This window comes from Hesperophylax consimilis, chromosome 27 (genome assembly GCF_061612785.1).
Source record: "Hesperophylax consimilis isolate HC1 chromosome 27, BYU_Hcon_1.0, whole genome shotgun sequence".
Taxonomy (NCBI): domain Eukaryota; kingdom Metazoa; phylum Arthropoda; class Insecta; order Trichoptera; family Limnephilidae; genus Hesperophylax; species Hesperophylax consimilis.
In genome coordinates, this window is record NC_142862.1 from 1975125 (window position 1) to 1999203 (window position 24079).

At 33.2% G+C, this 24079-nt stretch overlaps 1 protein-coding gene across 11 annotated transcripts in view; it reads left to right on the forward strand.

Moving 5' to 3' along the window:
• Positions 1-24079, forward strand: part of PIP5K59B (Phosphatidylinositol 4-phosphate 5-kinase 59B) — a 95080-nt gene that overhangs the window by 15893 nt on the left and 55108 nt on the right. For 7 of the 11 annotated variants that reach the window (XM_089648020.1, XM_089648021.1, XM_089648017.1 and 4 more), the window contains exons 9-13: positions 205-255; positions 2848-2940; positions 7100-7232; positions 13253-13340; positions 16117-16179. In XM_089648020.1, coding sequence (XP_089504146.1) covers positions 205-255; positions 2848-2940; positions 7100-7232; positions 13253-13340; positions 16117-16179 — 428 coding nt within the window. The remainder of the gene's footprint in view (positions 1-204; positions 256-2847; positions 2941-7099; positions 7233-13252; positions 13341-16116; positions 16180-24079) is intronic. The other 4 variants (XM_089648023.1, XM_089648015.1, XM_089648014.1 and 1 more) reach the window with 3 other exon arrangements.

The following is a 24079-nucleotide window of genomic DNA, read 5'->3' on the forward strand; positions in this document are numbered from 1 at the left end:
AATTCAGGGTGAGACGAAACCGAAACGGTTGGTTTTATACATTAAAAATAAATACAATAAATAATGTCTTTTGCCATTCTATCACCGACCCGTGTCCATTTTGTTCCAATCTAGTTGTATTTTTGAGATGCTTATGTATGATTATCCATTATGTTCCACCGACCAACTCCAACTGTCCTCTCCGGCCCGCGTGACGGTAAGCAGATCTGAACAGAAAACCAAGGAAGACTTCACCAACCAAGTTCGCCGGACACAGTACGTTTCACTCGTCTCCGTTGGGGGATTGTTACAATTGTGCCTGTGTTTGTCCTGTGGCGTCCATCTTAAGTGTCAATAATGGCGGCCATCTTGTCATTTGGTATTGTAGCATAACACGAGAATCTATTGTCATCCTCTGCCGGCCAAGCCCTCCACTTTTATCATTCTATTTTTGATACCGACAATTCGTGGTGGAATTCCATTAAAACGATATATTGAAATAAGTTTTAAATTGTTTCAATATATCATTAAATTTTTATGTTGAATTTTAACACACTTTGTTCTTTCTTCTTTTCTTGTCGCTGCTATTAAGTAATACACATTTTCTGTGAAAGATGGAATTTGAATAATGATTTTCGTGTTACAATACAAAACCAAGCATTAAATACCCTAACAGACGCATCTAATACTTCATAAACATTATTATTTATGGAAACAAATACTTCAGTTCTGTAAAATACTTCCCACTACTAGAAATAGACTAGACGATAGCTGTGAATGAAAAACATTCAAAAGCAACAATGCTACTTGTAAATAATAAATATGATTAAATAATATAATACCTCTATTGCATGAAAATTCCTTTTTTCTTGTCATGAAAATAATATTATGATAAATTTTTGTAATAATAATTTTTCTTCCATCTAAATTTCTAAATTTCTTTCACAATGTTTCTTCTAAAGACACGCTATCTAATGTTACTTATTCTATTGTTCTTATCTGGTCTACAAAGGGTTATTTCTGTGTTGGTGACATCTTTTTGCATGGGTTTCCGGCACTTAATGTTGTTTTGAATGTGTATTGTGGTTTTTTTGTGCATATTGCAGCTTCTATGTGTATTTTTTGTCCTGACCTTCTCTGCTATGGAATCATAATATTAATTTTAGTACAACCTCGATAATTCAATCTCTTTTTGACCATGCTTATAAATTACTTCTTAGTGGATACCATCCAGCTTTACCTATGCTTTTGACCCAATGTTAAAAAAATATTTTTTTAATAATATATTATCATCTTGTATTAGTTTAAAAATTCTTAGCTTGTGATGGAAATGACACTGTAATGCAGAAAACAATTGGGCTGATCTCGAAAATATAGACAGAAAAAGCTCACTGTTTCATACTTTTGCATGAAGTTAGAGTGGATCTTTTACTCCATTACTTTCTACAAAATGGGTCTCTTCAAGACCTAGATTCACTCCTTCCTTTCCTCAAACAGACAATGATTTCAATGACAAGGGTCTCTCGTGGAGTTTATGTTCAAAGATGAAAAAAAAACATAAATTACAAATAAATAATTAAATTAATTTTGATTATCGAGATTGTATTGAATATGAAATGTTAACACAGTTTGGGAGATAAATTAACCCCTTGGGTCCGGAGCCCTGCATTTGCAGTGCTGAGGAATTGTTCCCACGCACGTCAGGAAGCAATGCAATTGCAGTGTCGATCTTATATATTCATTTTGTCTTTGGATATTACTTCTACTGGGTTTGTTAAAGACAAAATCAAAATGTGACCTCATCGTATGATATTGTCTACCTGTTGGCCTCAACAAAAATATATTTTTAATAATTGTAGTTTTCTTGCCGGTACCTTGGGATTAACATGGTTTGGGAATGAACATTAATATCTTTGAGAGCTCGGTGTTCACTGCCAGCACCTAGCAGGAACGCATGTTTTGTATCATCTCAAATAACTGCTTAGCTTTTAATTATTAAATGGTGAGTATTCATACGTTTCTTATCCAATAATTTACATAAATATCCTTATATTATATTATGTATGTTTAAATTTTTAATACATGCACATATACAGGGTGTCCGGAAACTCGTAGTACAAGCGGGAAACTGGTGAATCTACATCACATTTGGAGTCGATTTTGTAGTATATTTTTTTTTGATTTGAGCTTTCGTTATCGAGTAAATCGAGTTAGAAGTTGATTTTTTTTTTATTTTTTAATTTTTTTTTAATCAAATTCTTATAAATTATTACTGAATATCAAAGTACCCAACTAATTAAAACTATTTGAAAGTAAAACAAATGAAGAAACTCGGATTTGAAGCATTATTTTGAAATCACCCTTCATTTAACCCGGTGTAATCATAAAATATTTCTGCTCTGCAGGGTTAAAACATCTGTTGTTCAACCCTAAACACCAGAAAAAACTTTAACCCTAAAATAGCCGAAAAATATTTTTTTTTGGTTTTTTTTTTTTTTTTGTGAAAATGCTAAAAAAAAAAATTTTTTATGTTTTTTTGGGTTCCCCATGTGGTGTAGATTCTCCAGTTTCCCGCTTGTACTACGAGTTTCCGGACACCATGTATATTATAATAACAATACTCTTACAAAGAATGCTCAAATATATTAATTTTTCAATGGAAGAGGGAAATCTGTTGTATCTACTTAATTATCTATGTTTTATTTTCAAATAAATGTATATACATTCTTTTTCTATAAAATGTACAGTTTTCCAGAATTTTACGGCATCGTTTCCTTAGTCAAATCAATGGGTAAAATAGTCGATTTGACTAGTTGTTCTTTCTCTATGGATCGTTTTTGTTTTTATCTATGGTTATCTTTTCCATAGATCGATCAACAGACAGCGGCTAGTGGCGCATTCAACAGCCATGGAGAGCATTCAGGCAGAGAGTGAACCCATAGATGAAGAAGAGGATGTTCCGTAAGTATTGCCATTATGTATTTATTAACACATTGTAATCGGATCACGTATTAATACGTTTTTAGCAAATTAATGCTAGAGAGCGGATCACGTATTTATACGTTTTTGATAGATTGTTAGTGGAGCGCGGGTCACGTTAAAATACGGGTTCCAATATACTTGAGTTTTCGCTATATAGCGTCTGTAGGGTTGTAGCCATGCAATAATAATTTTAATTTTACATTTAGAAATAATTTTTGTGTATAATTTGTAAAATAAAGGATGTTATGTAAAAAAAATATTATTTTTTTCAAAACTTTCCTACTTTATATGAAATTCTGCACTAGTTTAACGATGAAGAATACATTTCTAAATATAATAAAATAAAATGAAATAAAATAAATAATTTGCAAAAAGAATTATTGAAATCAAACAAATATTTTTGAAGTTATCGCAATTTTTCTAGAGGTCTACGTTAGCGCGAAATTACGCGAAAAATCACCCGTTACCAGCACTAGTACGCGGCCAAAAACTGCCCGATCAAAATGTGTTAATTATTGTTTTGGGCAGATATTAAAAAATAATTGGTGGAATGTTCTTCTGTCCAATCCCATTTAAGCTGTGTCATTTTTTATGCAATTTAATTCCGTAGCTAACGTAATTCATTATGATTATTATTATTTGTAACTAGCTGTACCCCACTCTGTCTCTCTGTGTAGATAGATAAGTAATAGCGCGTGTTGCTTTCACATCCAACAGATGGCACTGTTAATAAAAAGCATATTTGGCCAACAGATGGCTGTGTTTTAAAAAAAGCATGTATTTACCTGACACAGGTGACTTCTATACAGGGTGTATCGGCACGTACCCAACAAACTTTAACCAGCTAGTCCTTAGCACATTTGGAGTAAAAAAGGGAGGAATGCAGATCACGCCAAACTCTGGGAATTGAATAAAAATGCACTTTCTAGATGAAAAAAGTGTGTAGAAATTCATTAAAAAAAGAATTAAGGCGCGGAAGAATAAATTGAGGGAGATACAGCCGATCAAAGTTTAATAAATTGCACTTCGCGATCTGATATTATCACCATATTCGGACAGTCCGCCGCCGTATTTTGTCACGAAAATCAAATTAAAAACTTTTAATACTTTTGAAATTTCAGTAGTGCCATCCAAAAAATAAAATACCTAGTTGCCATATAATAATATCAATGCATGGAAAATTCTGAAAATTAAATATCATTTGCCAGATTGGTAGTTTATTATTTAAAATCTTGTAAATACTTAATTTATGTATATATATAACCTAACCTAACTGTGATTTTCTATAACAAAAAAATGACCCTTTAATAACGCCCACTCGCATCCCCTTTAGAGTTTTATCCCAGTTTTCAAGTAGTTTGTGGGCTACGCTAGGTTTGTATAGACGGTTTGTGATTTAATACTAATACCTTTTTTCCATGTTATTTCCTGTTACACAAAATTGCCCCTTTAATAACGCCTGCTCGCGTCCCCTTTAGAGTTATATCCCAGTTTTCAAGTAGTTTGTGGGCTACGCTAGGTTTGTATAGACTGGTTTGTGATTTAATTCTAATACCTTTTTCCCATGTTCTTCTGCCTACTCTAACCCAAACTAAACACCTAACCTATTTTGTAAAAAAATATTATTATTATATGGCAACACTTTTTTTTTTGGTTGGCACTACTGAAATTTCAAAAGTAAATAGTTGTTAATTTGATTTTCTTAAGTCATAATTGATAAATAAAACATGGTTCCTATGTATCGCGTACGAAGTTTCAAAACCCTATAACTCAGTTAATAGTGCCGACCCCCACCTAATTCTTCCACCTAATTTCAGATTCGGATTCCCCAGCCCTAAATTAGTCTAAATCAAGTTCAATTTCGGTTATACTCCCATAAACCGAATTTTACCCTCAGATCGCGAAGTGCAATTTTATTAAACTTTGATCGGCTGTATCTCCCTCAATTTATTCTTCCGCGCCTTAATTCTTTTTTTAATGAGTTTCTACACACTTTTCTCATCTAGAAAGTGCATTTTTATTCAATTCCCAGAGTTTGGCGTGATCTGCATTTCACCCGTAAAAAATGTTATGTGCACTTTGCTGTCCGGTAACATTTTTTTTTAATAATAAATTTACTATTCATATTTTCACCACATGTCACCACTGTTTTATCCTTTGTCAAAGTTTGAAAACCCATCTGGCAATATTTTGTTTGAGTTTCGTTGAATAAAGTACGTACGTACCTACGTTGGCGCGCTTTTACAATCACAACGAAATGGCACGGCACCATTCGTCTCATTTTTAACTATTATTATTTAGTGTGTACGAAAGAGCGAGGACACTTTTTGACACACTTGCTAATAACAGCTGTTGAACACAAGATTCAATGCAAATGACAGTGATGGAGTGTGGATTTTTTATTTATTTTTTGTTTTTAATGGAAAAAAATGTTACCGGACAGCAAAGCGCCCATAACATTTTTTACTCCAAATGTGCTGAGGAATAGCTGGTTAAAGTTTGTTGGGTACTTGCCGATATACCCTGTATAATATAGGTATATGAAAACACTTGCGTATTCAAATGTAACATCGGTTATTATATCGATAAAGAACTTTCGGTGATTTAAGATTTTGAACGAACGAACATTTTTATTTATATTGATTGATTTTGTTATTCCGCTATTAAATTGTCAGGACTTTTACTTTTTCGGAGAGCATGCACAACATTAACGAGTCGAACGCCGATCGTGTTGTGGAGACATTTTCTTTTTACAAGTTAAAGGTCTCCGGAAACATTTCTATTATCATCCATGCTGGAATTTAATAATAATAATAATATTTATTTATTTAATAATATTTATTTATTAATTTCTTACACAATTACAAGTTAGGGTTTAATACATATAAGAAATTAGGTTACATAAATTTTTTACAAAAGATTGTTTTCAAGTATTTATACTTAAAAAAATAAATTTCAAGAAATGTGGAATTTCCAAAAAAATTCCAGGCAGTGGTGAAAGATCTCGTCAATGTGGAGAGACTCTTTCAAGAATCAGAAGAATTTCCCTTCTGAATCTCTCCTCACTGACGCCAAATATATCAATCTCGGAGGAGATTTGGTTCAGGAGCAATATACTCCTCCCTACCGGGAGAACCATTGGCGGGTTAGTTCTTCAGGCAGGAAGATAGAATAATCTATGATGAAGTTGTCTAAGATAGTCATCTGGAACATAGAGACAATGGCTGAGTTCTCAATATAGCCTCGCAGCAGTCTGAATAAGTGGGTAGCGACATACCCCTCCTTTCTGAGCAGCGAGGAGTGAAGTCCCAGCATGCCTAGAAGAAAGTTCGTCGGGTAGAGCCATGGATAGTGGCCGTACTCCCTCATGTAGAGAAATCTTATTTGTGTGATACCATACCAAGGTGATTGACATGAAAAGTCCCCTAAATGACTTTGTTACCTTTTCAATGTCTTCTTTTATAATATACTAGGGGACTCTGCAATGCTTTGCTAATGTTTTTTTTGGGCATCTCCGACTTATTCCACCATTCACTACTGTATACCACAATGTTACTGTTAAAAAACTACATTACACAACTTTAATTCTACTCCGTATCTCATTCCAGTGCTATTGATATTGTGTTAAGTATTCCTCGGGCATCCCCGACTTATTCTACTATTCAAACCACTCTCTAAACACTCCTGGCACTAATAAGAACAAATTTGAAATTTTCAGAAATATCGGTCTGAATATTTATATGTTAATACTAGTATCAAAGATAATTCATATCAAATAATAAAATAAATTCTTATGAAATGTTGGCAATATTTCAATTTAATACCCCTTAGTAAAAAATCCGCATATCCCATGGGATCTAAGGGGATTTTTTAAAAAATGCGGGATTTGCAAACCCTAGATGCAGCACCTCCAGGGATCCCTGTCTTATGGTACTTCAGCAGCCTTCGTCCATAGCATGCCCAAAGTCTCGTCGCGCATCTCTGGAGCTGTTCTCCCAACTTTGGACGTCTTCCTTTTGGAATAACATTGGAAATTAGACCTTCTGGCATTCTTAATACATGACCTTTGTTTAGTTTATCTCGGATTCTCGGGCTTCTTATTCCACGTGTAATAATGTATTGTTTGTGATGTTTCCAGTCCGGGAGGAATTCCGGCCAGAAATGGCAAAGGAGAGCGCCTGCTTTTGTACGTGGGAGTCATAGACATTCTGCAGTCCTACCGCTTCCGCAAGAAGCTGGAACACACATGGAAATCCATGATACACGACGGGGTGAGTACTATTGTCTTCATTGAGCAAGGTTGTGTCTCCAGTCTTGCATATCTTACAGATTTGTATATCTTACAGTCTTAGATATCTTCCAGTTTCAGATATCTTACAGTTTTAGTCTATAATATGTCTTCATAATTTACAGTCTTGGATATCCTTCAATTTTGGATATCTTCTACCCTTGAAAATTTTTGTACATCTTTCAGTTTCAGATGTCTTTCAATTTTGTATATTTTACAATTTTGAATAACTTCCAGTCTTAGACGTCTTCCATTTTTGGATATCTTGTAATTTTGTATAACTTCCAGTCTTAGATACATACATGTAACAATAATCGCAGTGACAACAGTTCGTGTTTACACTTTGCTCTTGCAAAAAAACTAAAAAAAACCTCCGAATTCGTGTGCAAACAGTATCTATATGGAAAATTTAAGTGCCAAAAAAGTTTATTTGATAAAACAGTAATAAAATAATACTATTCTAGCGGATTCTAAACATTTTTATCGAAAGTTTTAAAACAACCTAAGATTGTGTGTTTGTTCTCATTGAAATGTCCATCCCACCGATGCCTGATGAATGCTGCCATCGGCGTAAAAAAAGAATGCTGGACATGATGACGTCCCCATTACAAAAAAAGGCCCCGGGAATGATTTCTCCAGTGGTTGAAGATGAGGAATCTGACAGGGCATTGGACTATTCCGACGTGTCTGAAAATGAGAGTGAAATCCCAGTGTCCTCAGTCCAGATACTGAACGACACTGAAGCAAGTCTAAGAGCACTCCAAGATGTCCTTGCTGAAAAGCAGTCAAGAGTCTCAAAGGATCAACAACTGCGGATAAGCGCATATGTATCCGCTGTATTCAGATCAGTTTCACAGCTGTTATTGGAACGAGAGGGCTTCAAAGCTGATCTGGCAACAGTCAATGCCAAATTAATAGTGGCAAAGGGAGAGATCGCGATTGAAAAAGCAGAAAACCAACACAGGTTAGAAAAAATATTGCAGTTGGAGTTGGATCTAGGACCAGTGATGCGTAGAGTAGCCGATGCCGCGGAAGCAAGCCTATCATTTGCCGATATTGTGAAAAATGGCCCACAGAAGATGATACCATCAATCAACCGCTCAGGACTTAACGTTGGGACCCCCAAACCTGCTGTATGCATCTTCCCAAAGCTGGATTCTACAAAAGATAGCGACGATACGAAACAGCTACTAAAAGATACATTACGACCATCAGAACTTGGAATCCGTGTGACGGGCATTAGGAGCATTCGAAACAAAGGCGTTGTAATTCATACTGCAACACAAGAAGATCAGGATAAAATTCTGAAAACCCCATGTCTAGCAAACTCGGACACTCTAAGCGCTCGATTACCAACAAAACGGCTTCCAAGGGTGATCTTCTTCAACGTTCCTCGTGACCTAACGGACGAGTGCTTCCTGAAAAATGCCTTAGCAGGAACCCAGGACAAAGCAGGCCTAGATTTCGCAGTAAAAAGTTGCAAGCTAAGTCACCTTGCTGGCGCTCGAACTGGATCAACTTGCCACCGGGTCTTCGAGGTTCCTGCCCACATTCGTCACGTGCTGGTGGAGCAGGGGAAAGTCTTTGTGGACTGGAATGTGTGCCGTGTTCGTGACTTCATTGGACTTACAGTGTGCTCCAAGTGCCAAATGATCGGACATTCCTTCAAGTTTTGCAAGGACCAGCAAAGATGTGGACACTGCGCAGGCGAAGGTCACGCCCGGATAAACTGCCCAAAAGCCGCCGCCGAGCCTGTCTGCGCCACCTGTACAAGATTTGGGAAGCCCGCTGCACATCCGACTGGAGACAAGGACTCCTGCCCGGCCTACAAGGCTGCCCTTGCCAAGGACTTTGCAACTATTGATTATGGCGTCTAATTACATTGAAGAAGATGACGAGGTAGATTATGAAAATACTCATAATTTCTGTGATTGGCTAAAGGTTCATAGCAACTACAATATGGAAAATATTAATATTGTTTCAGTTGAATGTTAGATCGATTTATAAATACTGGGATACTTTGAATGTCTACTTAAATACTTGTTGGAAGCATATTCATGTGTTAATGTTATGTGAAACAGCTATAACACCGAATCTTGTCTGTCTGTATAATATTCCTGGATTTAATTGTTACAACTATTGCCGAACTAAAAAATCTGGAGGAGGTATATTGCTATATGTTCGAAATGAATTCACATTTCAACAGAAAACAATAGAAACAAATCATTTTGAATGTGTGCTTGGCTCTATGACACTTCCAAACAAGAGTATTTTAAACATCATAGCAATATACCGCCCCCCCAACTGTAGCCAACCACAATTTCTTAATGAAATATCTGCCATTCTGCATACTATAAGCCCCAAAGAAAATGTTTTACTTATAGGAGATATTAATCTAGACTTGTTAAATTGTCAAAACCCTATTATTATGGCATATGAAAATATAATGTCGGATAATTATTTAATCAAATGTATTTGTGACGTAACTAGAGAAGCAGTTTTAGCAGGAAAAGTTACTCGTACTTGTTTAGACCACATATTTGTCCGATTTAACAGTGGATGTAAACAAAGCGATTCTCTTTCCTCATGTGTATGTAATAATATTACTATAGCAGATCACTTTTTAACTGCAGTTAATATTAAATATAGTGCAAGGAAAGAAGCCCCAGAACACGGGGAAAGAATTTCGTTTTTATCGCAAAACAAAATCGACAAAAACATTCATAATTTTAAGTGGCACTCCTTGCTTGAGGAACAAGATTGCAATATACTATATAGTAAAATTAAAAACAACTTTAAGAATTTGTATGAACAGAGTAAAATCGTTATGAATTATAAACCCAAAAAAAGACCTCTGTCAATAAAACCTTGGATAACTTCTAATATCTTAGAAAACATTAAAAAAAAAGATTCATTGTACAGAAGGTGGAAGAATTTTCCTAGCAATCAATTCTTTGAATTGGAATATAAAACTTTCAGAAATAAGGTGACAAAAGAAATTATTAAATGTAAGTCTACCTTTTTTAACAATAAATTCAAAAATTATTTTGGAAATACAAAAAAAACTTGGGATGAAATAAATAAATTATTAGGACGCAAGTCCAAAAGTAGTTGTGACGAAATAATCTCGAAATATATGTTAAATACGAATAATGAAGAAACCGTAGCAGATAAGTTTGTTGAATATTTTACAAATAGTGTTAGCTCTATGATACATAAATGTGATTATTTAGCATCGACCGTCAGGCCGAATGAAGTGCAACATAGTATGTACCTACCCAGAGCTACCTGCCAAGAAATCAATATTATTGTTAGCAAATTAAACAATTCAAAGTCACCAGGGATTGACAACATTCGAATGTTTGACATTAAGACACATATTAATATTTTAGGGCCTGTTATAACACACTTTATCAATTTAATTTTATCGCAAGCAGTAATACCAGATGAACTAAAAAGTAGCATCATTAGGCCAATTTACAAAGGGGGCAAACATACAGATATTCAAAATTATAGGCCAATAAGCATATTGCCAGCCCTAGAAAAAATACTTGAAAAATACATTTCCATAAAACTTAATAAATATCTAGAATCTTTCTCTTTGTTGGATCCCAACCAATATGGATTTCAAAAGAAAAAAAGTACGGAAATGCTGCTTCAGGAATTTTCAAATCACATAAATTATGAATTAAATCTAAAAAAACAAGTGTTGGTTTTATTCATAGATAACTCTAAGGCATTTGATACCATTGATACAAATAAACTATTAGAAACACTGGAGGCAATAGGAATTAGAGGAAAGCTGCTAGTTTTATTAAAAAATTTACTAACTGATCGACAAATAAGAGTAAAAATTCTTAAAAAATTTGGCAAAAGAAAATATATCTCAACAGGTGTTGCACAGGGGTCAATTCTAGGGCCAACCCTTTATATTATTTATGTCTCAATTATGAGAAAATTGTTTGTTTGTTATGCAGACGATACGGCGCTCGTAATATCGCACGAAGATCTGGTTACTGCAATGAACCTTATGCAACATGATTTTATTGCCCTACTGAAATGGTCGCATGATGCAGGCCTCTTTATAAACGCCAAAAAAACTAAAATTATGGACATCAGATCTCCACACGCCAGATGTAATGTAATTCCTTCATTATATACACACACATTTGACTGCATACATAAAAATGTTGCACAGCCCTGTTCATGTGAAACCATTGATTTTGTCAAAAGTTATGTATATTTGGGTGTTACTATTGACTGCTACATGAAATGGGATATACACATTGCTAATGTTTGTAAACGTCTACGAGCTATTGTGGGTAGGATTTATAAAATAAAATATTTCGTGCCTATAAGTACTTTAAAGTTAATCTACTTATCTCTGGCTGAATCCACTATACGTTATGGAATTACTTCTTGGGGACATTCTTGTAAAACTAATATAAGCTATATACAAACATTACAAAACTCCATTATAAAATTGTTAATCCATAAATATGACAATCAACACAGAAGTAACATTAACCCCTCCGACTTTTCGCGAACTTGAAGCTAAAATGTCTTTATCGAAATGTCAATTTCACGAAAACGTTGTGTTATTACCGCCTCACAATCAAAGCTCTATAAATGAAACATTACTGAACGGAGCCGAATAGTAAAAACTGTTTTAGAAAGGTTACAAAATAGGCTTTCAAATTGTTGTATCATAAATAAATATTAACATTTGTAAATATTTAAATTTAGAATGGAAACATGAAAAAATTGTAAAAATGACTCACCTGTAATGTTTTATGTAAAAACGATACTAAAATCACGGATAATGTAAAAAAAAAACACTTATTTCATCGTACAAATGTACAATAAACAATTCTGTCACTTCACTTTTTGACCATTTCATACAAAATATATTTTTAAAAAAATAATTAAACTTGCGAGGCGGGTCGGCACGTCAAACGGCTTTCTTGGCGTCGTTTTACGATTTGGCGGGTAAAATTTGCTTCCACTGAGTAGGTCTTTTTACGGGTTTCTATGGATAACTTTGAATAGAGATGTGAAGCTTCATTCAATACGAATATTCTACTTTTTGTTTTAGGGATGTCACTAGAAGAATAACGGAGTTATGACGATTTTTGTGGAAACACACGCGTTGACGTGTAAACACGCTTATTGTACTTGACTGCTATCGTTATTTTATCGTGTATATCTGCTTACGTTGCTGACCGGTTAAATTAATATACAAGTGTCTGAATATTTTACCTGTCAGAGGATTATTGTTTTATAATATTGTAAGTCAACATGTTATATTGTCTGATTCATTGTATAGGGAAAGAGTTTGCCATAAACATAACACAAGATTCTCTCAAAATGAAGGACTGGTAGTTCCGAAATGTACTAATAAATATGGTGAAAGAACTTTAAACTATATAGTACCCAAAATTTTTAACCTATTACCAATGACAATTAAAAATAATAACATGTATACTGCTAATGTTAAATATAATCTAAGGAAATGGTTATTGGATAATAATGATTTATACTGATGCCCCCGAAATGGAATTCATATTGTTAGAAAATGGAAAAACAATTATTTTGTAATACCTGACTACCTACCTCTATTTATGAAACTATTGATGTACTTGTTGATAATACTAATTTGTTCATACATTTATTTTTACTTGCTTATTATATAAGGCTTTTTATGCTGCTATTTAAACTTTTCTGCAATGTAACCAATTTATGTAATTATGTACCGTTCAAATTGTATCTTATGATTTTATAAATGTTGTCTCTATGTCCCTGCTGACAAACTACATAAGTAGTTTAGCGGGTTTATATGTGAATAAAATAAAAAAAAAATAAAAAAAGACGTCCTCGATTTTTGGATATCTTCCAATTTTGGATATCTTCCAGTCTTAAATATTTTACAATAATGAAGCTGACATTTCTGCAGCTTAGAGGCCTTTTAATATTCTGCCCCTCACATAAATATATTAATTTCAGGACACAGTATCGGTACATCGGCCCAGCTTCTATGCACAGCGGTTTCAGGACTTCATGGCCAAGAAAGTGTTCACCAAGATCCCATCACGTAAGTCACGCACGGCTGTTGCCACTGTTGCTAATAATAATATATTATAAATACACTAATATTTTGGTCTGTATTAACAACCTGCTAACAATACTAATACATTCTTGTTTTACCAGGAGATGGGATTTATAGTGATATTATACTTTGTCTATTTATTAATATTCCAATGCTTATTGACGATTTAAGATCTGCATTCACTAAACATCAAAAACGTGCTATATCATGTCCGTCTTACTAATTAGATTCTCACACGCCCGTACAGTGTTGCTGTGGTAAAGCAAGCCTTGAGCTTGGTTTAAGACCGTTTTAACCAAACAAACGCCATCATAATAAGTCAAGTTTTTCACTGTTCTGACCTTATGTGTCCCATAATATTCATACCGCGTTTATAAGTAAGGGGGTGTGTATGCACATTTGAACTGCCATGATTTTAACATGTCTGACATTGACTGTTTAATGTTGTAAGTTGAAGAGGAACTCTTTTTCATACAATATTTCAATTCAATTTCAGTTTTGAGGTCAACAGGATTTCGATTTTTCTTGAGTTTAGAGAGAGACTACTTTGACAATTATTTCTCAGTAATTCTCAAGTTCTCAAATTTTTTTTACTTACACAAGATTCACACAGGAGACCCCAACGAAAATACTTCCCCTCAGGGCCTATATCATCTTTGGGGATGCTATGTGGAGGGTCTTTTTAGGAAAGGAAGGATGGGGGTCAGTTGGTCAGGAGTGACGGGAGCATTAATCCTTCCCTCCCATTGCGGTGCAAGGTGATGTTCCGAGAGAGTCCTGTTGGAGAGATCAAAAGGTCTCCCTCAACCAGTCTCCTGATCCGGCCTTCCACGCAGTTGGTGGGCAAACCTCACCGCGTGAACCCGGGCACACCTGCTAAGTTATCAAACGTAGTGAACCACTTGGGGTGACCTATGGCAGAGTTGTTGGTTATCCAATAAATGGTTCCAGGGATGGCGGTACCCATACCCACCTCCAAAATTAAATCATAATTATTTAAAAAAATAATTTTCCTTATCTGCTATGAAATTCAAATGGAACGGCAATCAGGCAATACAGTTTCAGACAAATGCAAGTGAGATAGAGTGCGTGCTCAATAGGGTAGAACCAGGAAGTACCAAGTCGGTGGTGACATTGATTTCCATTCAAATCTATATGGCATTCTTCTTTATTTTATGTCTAAAAGCATGAGAACCCTATATCTTCCTTGTTACATACCACGTTTTTTATGTTTTAGTATGCATAGACCTTAAAAATTTGTCAGGGTCAAGAAATTAACTTGACGAGATCTTTATGTGTGCATTATATTTCTTTAATTAAAAAAAAATTAAATCCTATTGAAGGTATAATTTTTACAATATAATAATAATTAAAGTTTTGGTTGTATTTCCAACACTACCGTTAAATCAAACATCACATTGTTTTACACATTACAATCTTGAAATATTCTGTCATCTGAGGAATAAATGGAGTAGGCGTAGTTTGTGTGTTATTAAAATTGTGCCCTTTTGAAATTGAATAATATCTGTACCCCGTAATGTAAATTGAATTCCTTCATAGAAAAGTCTACACAAAATAACTGGCTAGCAATTTATACATGTAAGGCTTTTTAAGATTTTTATTCCTATGCGGGTTCTGTTCCAAATATGCATTCTTAGGGTTTTTTATAAGAAAAATATATAAACATTATGTCTCGTAGTTACTATGCGAGTTTCAAACACTTTTTGAAAAATATAGAACAAACAATATGGTGTTTTTTCTTATTGTTTATACACTAAAATGGATATTTTATGATGCCGTAGGTGTTCGATAAACATTCCCTGCGCTATAGTTGACCCTCAGGGGCTGACAAGAATATCAATAAATAAAAATACATTTTCGTTAAAGCCAAAATTTAGACAATACCACGCTTGATAAAGCGACATTTTTATTTTTGTTTTTAACTATCCCAGTAATATAAGTAATATCCTAAAGCAAAATGAATATCTTCCAGTTTTGGGTTGCTTCCAATTTTAATATCTTCCACTTTTGGATATCTTTCAGTCTTGGATATTTTACAATAATGAAGTTCAATATATACAGGGTGTATCGGCACGTACCCGACAAACTTTAACCAGCTTTTCCTTAGGACATTTGGAGTAAAAAATGTTATGGGCACTTTGCTGTCCGGTAACATTTTTTTTCAATTAAAAACAAATTATAAAAAAATCCACACTCCGTCACTGTCATTGGCATTGTTTCTCGTGTTCAACAGCTGTTATTAGCAAGTGTGTTAAAAAGCGTCTTCGCTCTTTCATACACACTAAATAATAATAGTTAAAAATGAGACGAATGGTGCCATGCCATTTCGTTGTGATTGTAAAAGCGCGCCAATGTAGATACGTACATATATTATTCAACGAAACTCGAATAAAATATTGCCAGATGCGTTTTCAAACTGTGACAAAGGATAAAACAGTGGTGACATGTGGTGAAAATGTGAATGATAATTTTTTTATTAAAAAAAAAATGTTACCGGACAGCAAAGTGCCCATAACATTTTTTACTCCAAATGTGCTAATTTTTGTACAAATCAGACATATCAAGCCTAAGTGAGTTTAAGTTTTATTTGACCGTTTTGAATACAATTTGGAACAGAACCATATCTCTATGTGTGTCCCCCGTGTTGTAACATTAGCCCCTCGCACATTTGAAGGTACGAAATAATCATTGTTTGCATTTGAAAAAGACATTGTTGTAAAATAATAATATAATATTATAGTTGATCTACCGGAAATAAAGGGAAACCACAGGAAGTTCCGAACCCTGGTCACCAGCTATATAGGTAACAATAATAACGCATAATTAAATTGATTGTGCACGCCGCCATTTTGATTTTCGTTTCCGGAAGCCATTTTGTTTTTTTACTGTCACGTTTTCTTTTGGATATGGATGAAACGTTGGTGTACTGTGACTGTTTTTTTGTGATTGTCACAATGTCCCAGAATAAAAATTTGTTATTTTTACTACTGAAACAATAATTTTTGTCAAATTTTAATTTTGTTGTATTGAGAAAAAAATTATTTTTTTTGAAAAAGCTTTGAAATTTCAAACGTTTTTTTTTTTGTGGAACTCGCATAATTATGTTTTGGAAAGGGTCTTTGTAAGCCATTGGGATGAAAGTTTATTCCTTTTAGTCTAAATTACATGGTTCGTTATGCAATTTTATTAACTCATCGGGAGTGCTTGCGTATCTTGTGAATATAGCTGAAAATATATAATTCATCAATGTAAAATGTTACATTGATGAATTATATATTTCTTTAATGAAAGAAGAAGATGAAACCAAGAAATCTAAACGAAACATGAAACAGAACAAGACACAGAAAAATAAAAAGGTAACATTCTCAACAATAAGTGTCCCATATAAATAAAAGTCAAATATGTTTATTCGAGACACTGTCTAGGTTACAAACCAATTCTTTAGAACTTTGTAATCATTTAAAAAGATAACTGCCAAAAATATAGGTAAAATTAGTTGCAAGATAATATTGTTAATTCTGAATTTGAAATATGAGATGGACAAAAATGATGTAGAATAATTAGGACTCAATGGCCGAGTGGTTAGAGGCGTTATCCCGGTCAGACACTACATCCTGGGTTCGATTCGCAGTTGAGACCTTTACCTTTTGATGTTTCTGTGTCTTTTGCTTCTGTTCTGTTCTCAGAACATAGTCTGTTCGGTTTTATGTTTTGTTTAGATTTATTAGTATTATCTTCTTCTTTAGTGAAAAATATATTTTATTTTTAATTTCTCTTTTTTTGAACAATATCATCTTACAAATGTGGAATTTGTGCTGGTCAAGTAAAACATGTTTTAAAAATGGCAATGTTAAGATCTTTCCCACCTTTGCATGTAAGAAATGAGACCAATAAAACTAATTACATAAATAAAATGATAATAAATATATGAACGCTAGGGAGGAATGCATGATTGTTTTCAATAGAATTGTGTAGTAAGCGGTAATGATTCTAAAGCCCAGAAACAAAGGTTGACCTGATGATGTTCCAAATGTTTTTGTTTGTAATAAACATACATAAACATTCCAGTCTGGGTTTTGTGATGTTTTTCGTTAATTTGGACCTTTACGATAATGGCTTCTCAACGGCAGTAAAGGGCTTTATTGATTGAAATTCGCTTTTGAATGTGTCCGTAAAATGTCATTCCGTATTTTCAAATAAAAATGTGACAGCAAACTTTGGCTCTAATTTTTCATTTTGTGAACGTTTTTCAAATTTATTTGCCGATTGGTTTTATTTTAAAAGTTTTTTTTTTTTTTTAACAAAATGATATCGGCGAATCATTTTTGTGCAAGAATAATTTTGTTCAATTTTATATGATTTCCAATGTGTAGTTAGTTATTTTAAGTTCTTTTTGCATATCTTTTTGAAAACCACAAAAGAAATGGTGTTTATCGACGACACTACTGTAAATTATTTAACTCATTTATGTCAGTTTAGATGACATTTAATTAGTATAATTCACCCTGTATATAGATTTTAATCAATTCTGTTGAAATTTAAGCCCCTTTGTAGAGAATTCCAGTGGTTCTCAAATAATGATTTGCATTTTTTGGTATTTTTAAATTTTTTTTTCGCATCCTTACAATTTTTATTATTCATCACCTTGTAAATGTAGTACCCACTTAGAAAATATATAATCTTAACTAAAACTGATGTGTAGCATTTAGTTTCTATTTCTGTAATGTTTTTATTTGACCTGTTGAACGGCTCAGTTAAAATATTATGGAAAATTTGGCATTTAAATGGTTAAATTCATTAGATAACATTTACGATTGGTTTTAAAAAAATCTTCTCGGGTGTCAAATTTTTTTGAATTGAGTAAATGTATGATTCCTTCAGTTAATAATCTCCTCTTCAAAATAAATCGATATTTATGCCGAGTTCACACGAAGACAAAACAGAAAACTATTCAATATTGTCCTGTCACAGCTCTGTGAACAACCTCGTCCGCGCATGACTGGACAATGGGAATATACAAAAATTCAACCGTAGTTCAAATGCAGAACTCTGCAAAAATGGATCCATGACGACGCATTATGCGCGAGTTCGCGAGAAACATTAGGTCTTTTATGCCAAAATGTATTGTTCCCTTTATGAAACATTTTTAACCCTAAATACGAGATCTAAACGCCAAGAGCCGAGATACGTACGCTTGAAGCGACTTGCTATTGTCCTACTGTCTTGTCCAAGTGCGAGTGTACGTGGTTAATGGTGGAGGGGGTAAGACATTGTCCTGCGGAGATATCCTGCCGGTCTATCTCTATTGTAACACGGACGGTTCCTTGATAACTCAACACAATGACAATTCAACACATCTTTTGGAAAGTGATGTAAAGTCATTAAAAGCAACGAAAAAAAACTAACCTTCCCTACATAACCTATTCAACCTAGTTTTAATTTCATCACTTTTCAAGACTTTATATAACTTTTTAAAAGTGTGTTGAATTGTTATTTTGATGAATTATCCGATCACCTTCTAGGACAATTTCTTTGTTCATTGTGACAATGTGTCCAGGGCTGGTACACTAAAATATTGCCTTGTCCTCGTATGAACTAGGCATTAGCCAAAGGGAAAAGTTATTTTTCAACCAATCGTATTTTTAATTTTTTTAATAAATTTGTAACTTAAATTTTTTTATGGCGTGATTGTGCATGGTTTTGCCATTTAGAATTTATTATTATCCCATTTATAAAAATCTTTAATCCTGCATTTTTATAATTTTTATTCAATCAAAACCCATAATTAATAATATTATTTAAAAATGTTATTTTAAGATTTATTGATACTTTTATAGAGTGGACATTTATGCATGGTTCTGAAACTAATAATTATATATACACTGTTAATTAGTTGTAAAACAAAAACTGACAACTTACATTAAATACTTCCTAAACACAACTTATTGATTTATGTATTAGATGTTATGTGATAATATTATATATACAATTTTTTTATGCAACATTTACTACGAAAGTTAATGTATTTTAACTCGACACTTTTTTTAATTTATTTAAGTCATTGATAGGTTTCAATATTCTCAATACTGAAATTATACTTGAATATATTATTATATGTATATTAGTAGTTAACCTCTCAGGCTTATTTGTTCGCTTTTGGGAATAGCTCATAATGGTTTCTAATACAACTAATCATGGTTAGAAATATGATCTAAACCGTGTTAGAAACGGAAAACATCACACTTTATAATCAGATCTAGAGGTTAACCACAGAAGAATCAATATTTACACCTCTGTGAAATCAAAGGTTCCGATCACAATTTGTGAAAATTTTATAAAACTGAATTTTTATATGAAATGAAAAAAAAATGAGGTGACAGTAATGTTTAAAATACCAATTTATCAGTACTTTTAGTTCAGTGTTATTGAAAACATAAGGTGAACCATTCTTAAAACAAAATTCTGTGGAATGGAATATAATTTTTTTTTTTGGTGTTTCTTTGTTCATAAAAATTTAAATGATTACAGTTTTTTGTTTTCTACAGCCACCATACTAGGCACATGCCCGTATTATTCCATTTATTTAGATTTTATTGTGAAGCGGTACTCTGATACCTTCTGACAGAATATGTTAAATGCCTGAGGGGTTAATTTACATAGAAACTAATAACTGCCAAAACAAATGATGTAAACGTTTTTAATCATTATTGTTTCTCCACTGTTTTTAGTTAACCTTTTGGCCGCGTTTGTATCAACCCTTGATCCGGTAACTTTTATCGTCGGTAATCCTCCGGGTTCGGGTATTATAAAACCTGAGCTGATTAACTCGTCCAAAAGGTTAAGAAGGTTTAGCGATTAGATTATTTAAAGATGCTTGTAACATTTGGCTAACACGATAACCTTGCTTCTTTTCCGGCAAATATTAATATGAACGGACAAACAGGATTCAGTAAGTATATCTGTTTGTGTTGGTGACCGTTGCAACTAGATGTGTAGAAATAATTTATATACTTTTAATGTTTATATGTAACTGTAGTGTTGATAAATAGTTGTAGTTTCAAAAAACTACTGGGGGGGAACTTGTACTGAGCTGCCGGCCTGGAGATCGGCTAGCATCAGCTGTACTCGTAACCATTCGGGTACAGCCAACATGCTGTCTCTGTCATGTGGCGTCACTACTGCCACCTACGGAAACATCTTAAAACTACATAAAATAAATATCAATAACTTAGATTTACACACCGCTGACATCTGTTAAGCTATATTGAAACTACAACTAATTTTCAATGCTACAGTTACCTTTAAAATAAGCTGTTCTCTTCGATCCTTTAAAATTAAATCTGTAGAATTAAAAAATTATTTCGATTTAATGTTAAAATATTGATTATTATTAATGTGTCGAAAACAAAATTCTTTTAATGATTCTTGGGCAACATATTTTCAGGTAAGTTTTTAGATTCTCACGGCCAAAAGCATTTTTGTTGTTTGTTTTTGGGGTGTTATGCCGTGTTGCGCTAACTCCTTCTTTAGCCGACGTTTCGGACAGCGTTGCAGTGTCCATCATCAGGGCAGATCCGGTAGATCCGAAGATGTGTCTACATCTTCGGATCTACCGGATCTGCCCTGATGATGGACACTGCAACGCTGTCCGAAACGTCGGCTAAAGAAGGAGTTAGCGCAACACGGCATAACACCCCAAAAACAAACAACAAAAAAAAACATATTTTCATTTCCTTACATTACTTTCTTTTCTTTCTTCTATTCCCGTGTGTCAATGTTAGTTAGAAGTGTTTTAAACCCTTGCACTGAAATCACTTGTTGTATTTACTTTGCGTATCTAACAAACATGAGTTACACTTGTGATAAATTTTGACTTTGAATGTGTAGGTTTAGTCCTACCCGCCATACTACAAAACATTAAAAAGTTTCATAATATTTAATTAATTACCTATCAAATCTTTCCATCGATTGTATTACTCCATAACCAAATGACAATATTTTTTAAATGAACAAAAAAACATATAGCTAATGTACAGTGATTGGCCACTTGATTCCCACAATAATGACAGTGATTGCCCATTTTAGTGATTCGATAAAAATCGTTAAATATAATAATAAATAAACAACCTGAACATTTCAACTGTGGTTAGGTAAAACCCTTCAAGCCAAAAATGAAAATTTTACAAGAGAATATAAAATGAATTAAAAATCTCGAAGTACAAACCAAACTGTACATCTGAAAGTGGTTATTTATTTTTTTAAATTTTGATGTAAAATTGTAATGCAATTCTATTTATAAATATGAGATATTTGAGGGTTGAGTAATTTCTCGAAATAGCAAAATTTTTTACTCATAAATTTGAAGCAGTGGTGGCTCCTGACTTTTGGGAGTAGTAGTGTGCTAACATTAAAATAAAATGGCATTATTGATGTTGTAGCCGAAAACGTTTTTTTATTTTTTTTTCAAAAATTCGATCTTTTGATTTGATTTGATTTCGAAAATTTGATCATACATAAAATCGAATTTTCGAAAAAAAAAAAAAAACGTTTCAGACTACAACAATATCAATAATGCCATTTTATTAAATATTAACACTCTAGCACACCCAAAAGTCACAACTGCAGAGCCGCCACAACTTAGGAAACCACTGAAAATTAACCTTCCCAAAATGTGGCTTAAACAATTATAAAATTGTTATAGCTATACAATTAGAGACGCTATAGACGCTACGCTCAGCACGGGAGATCCCAGGGAAGATATCATTATATCTATTTGTTACATAAAAGAAGAAGATAATAAAACACTTATTATTAATATAATTGCACACTAATATCTCATCGAAACGTGTTCCAATATTAGAACATGATGAGCGGTGCACGTAGACTGGATTCAATTGCTTTAGTTAGAGCGTTGGAAGCATTAGAGGTTAACTGGAGGTAAAAAAGTAGAATCTATTTTTTCACTTCACGTCTCTTCAAAATATAATCCATCAATGGGCTTGAAGGGTTTTACCAAAACACAGTCAATATGTAATAGGTAAAACGTTAATATATTATAAGAAAATGAACAACATTGAAAAAATCACAAAGCTCTTCAAAAAATCTAGTTTCTTTTTTCAACAAAATGAATGTTTCTGCCATTGTTGCAGTTTGTCAATTCACATTAAATTAAAAATGTTGAAATCTTTTAAGATTTGAAATATTTACCCACATTAGTGAGAAAATGACAATATAAGTGAGAGTGGGCAATCACTAGTTGTGGGCAATTACTAGTTGTGGACTATCACAGTCTAGTTTACCCTACAAGTTTTTCGATTTCGTTCGCTGATTGAAAAAATAGTAAACAATGAAATCAATATTATTTATATTTAAAACTTATTTATTATGTTTGTAGATTGGACAGTCAGTCCGTTTGCCTAATATGGTTGTCGTTTTTCACCTTACACAATTTTTCCACGTTTACTTCTCCCAAATAAATATTCTGGAACCAAATACCACAAAGTTTTTAAGCTGTTGATCTTTTTACACATTGTTTGAAGTGTGAATAGTTTGTATTGCTGTGCTACCCGTGAATCAACCATGTCAGTCATTAGACTGAACTTCAGTTAAATAATAATACATATATAATGAAACTAACAAACATATTCTATTTTTATTGGAACAAATTTTCTTTTATTAACTTTTGAAGTTTATATCTAGGCGATGCACTACGTAGTAATTTAAAATCATGTGTTTTTGGTTTGAAAATTTGGTCGCCTAGAAATATTTCAGATGCTTTAATTAAATACTGCGAGTAGAATACATCCTGGCCTTCGAAATAATTGAGTATATTTTAGATAAGTCTTTTTATATGCCCAGAAAAAAATAATGCATAGGCCTATGAAAACTGCTTTGAAGTTCAAAATCTCCTACTTACGAACCCATTTTCGGTTATGATTTTATTGTATAATGTGGCAAATTAAGTTATTTATAAAATGACGAAAAACATTTAAATATTTGTGCCTGAACATCCACAAAATAAAATAAAAGGCACTTTTTGACCATGTTTTTTTCTTGCATAAATGAAAACAGGCGGATGGTGTTAAGCGGGAATTTAAGCCTTATCGCCATCTACGTAAGATGTGTTATTGATAGCGGCTCGATTCGAAATATTACACGACGTAGTGCATCGCCTTAAAAGACAAGTTGTTTAACCGAGACTCTATCTAGGTTACAAACCAATTCTTTAGAACTTTGTAATTATTCAAAAAGATAGCTGCCACAAATATGGGAAAAATTAGTCGCAGTATTATATTGTTAATTCTGAATTTGAAATATGAGATCGGCAAAAATGACGTATGATAATTAGGTCCCAATGTTCGAGTGATTGAAGACGTTGTTCCGTTAAGACAGAGATTCTTGGTTCGATTCCCAGTTGAGACCGTTATCTTATTATTTTTCTGTGTCTTATTCTGTTTCATGTTTCGTTTAGATTTATTAGTATTATCTTCTTCTTCTAACAAAAATAAATTATAATAATCATTGTATTTAAAAAGTAATTTCTAAACTTTTTGGAACTGCATTTATGTTTTTAATTCTGTGAGGTATTTTACTGCATGATTGTTTTTGTTTGTTGTAAATTACATCTATTTAAAACAGGTTAGTTAGAATATTGTTTTTAAAAAAATTACATTATTTTAATGCTTTCGGGGATCATTTAAAAA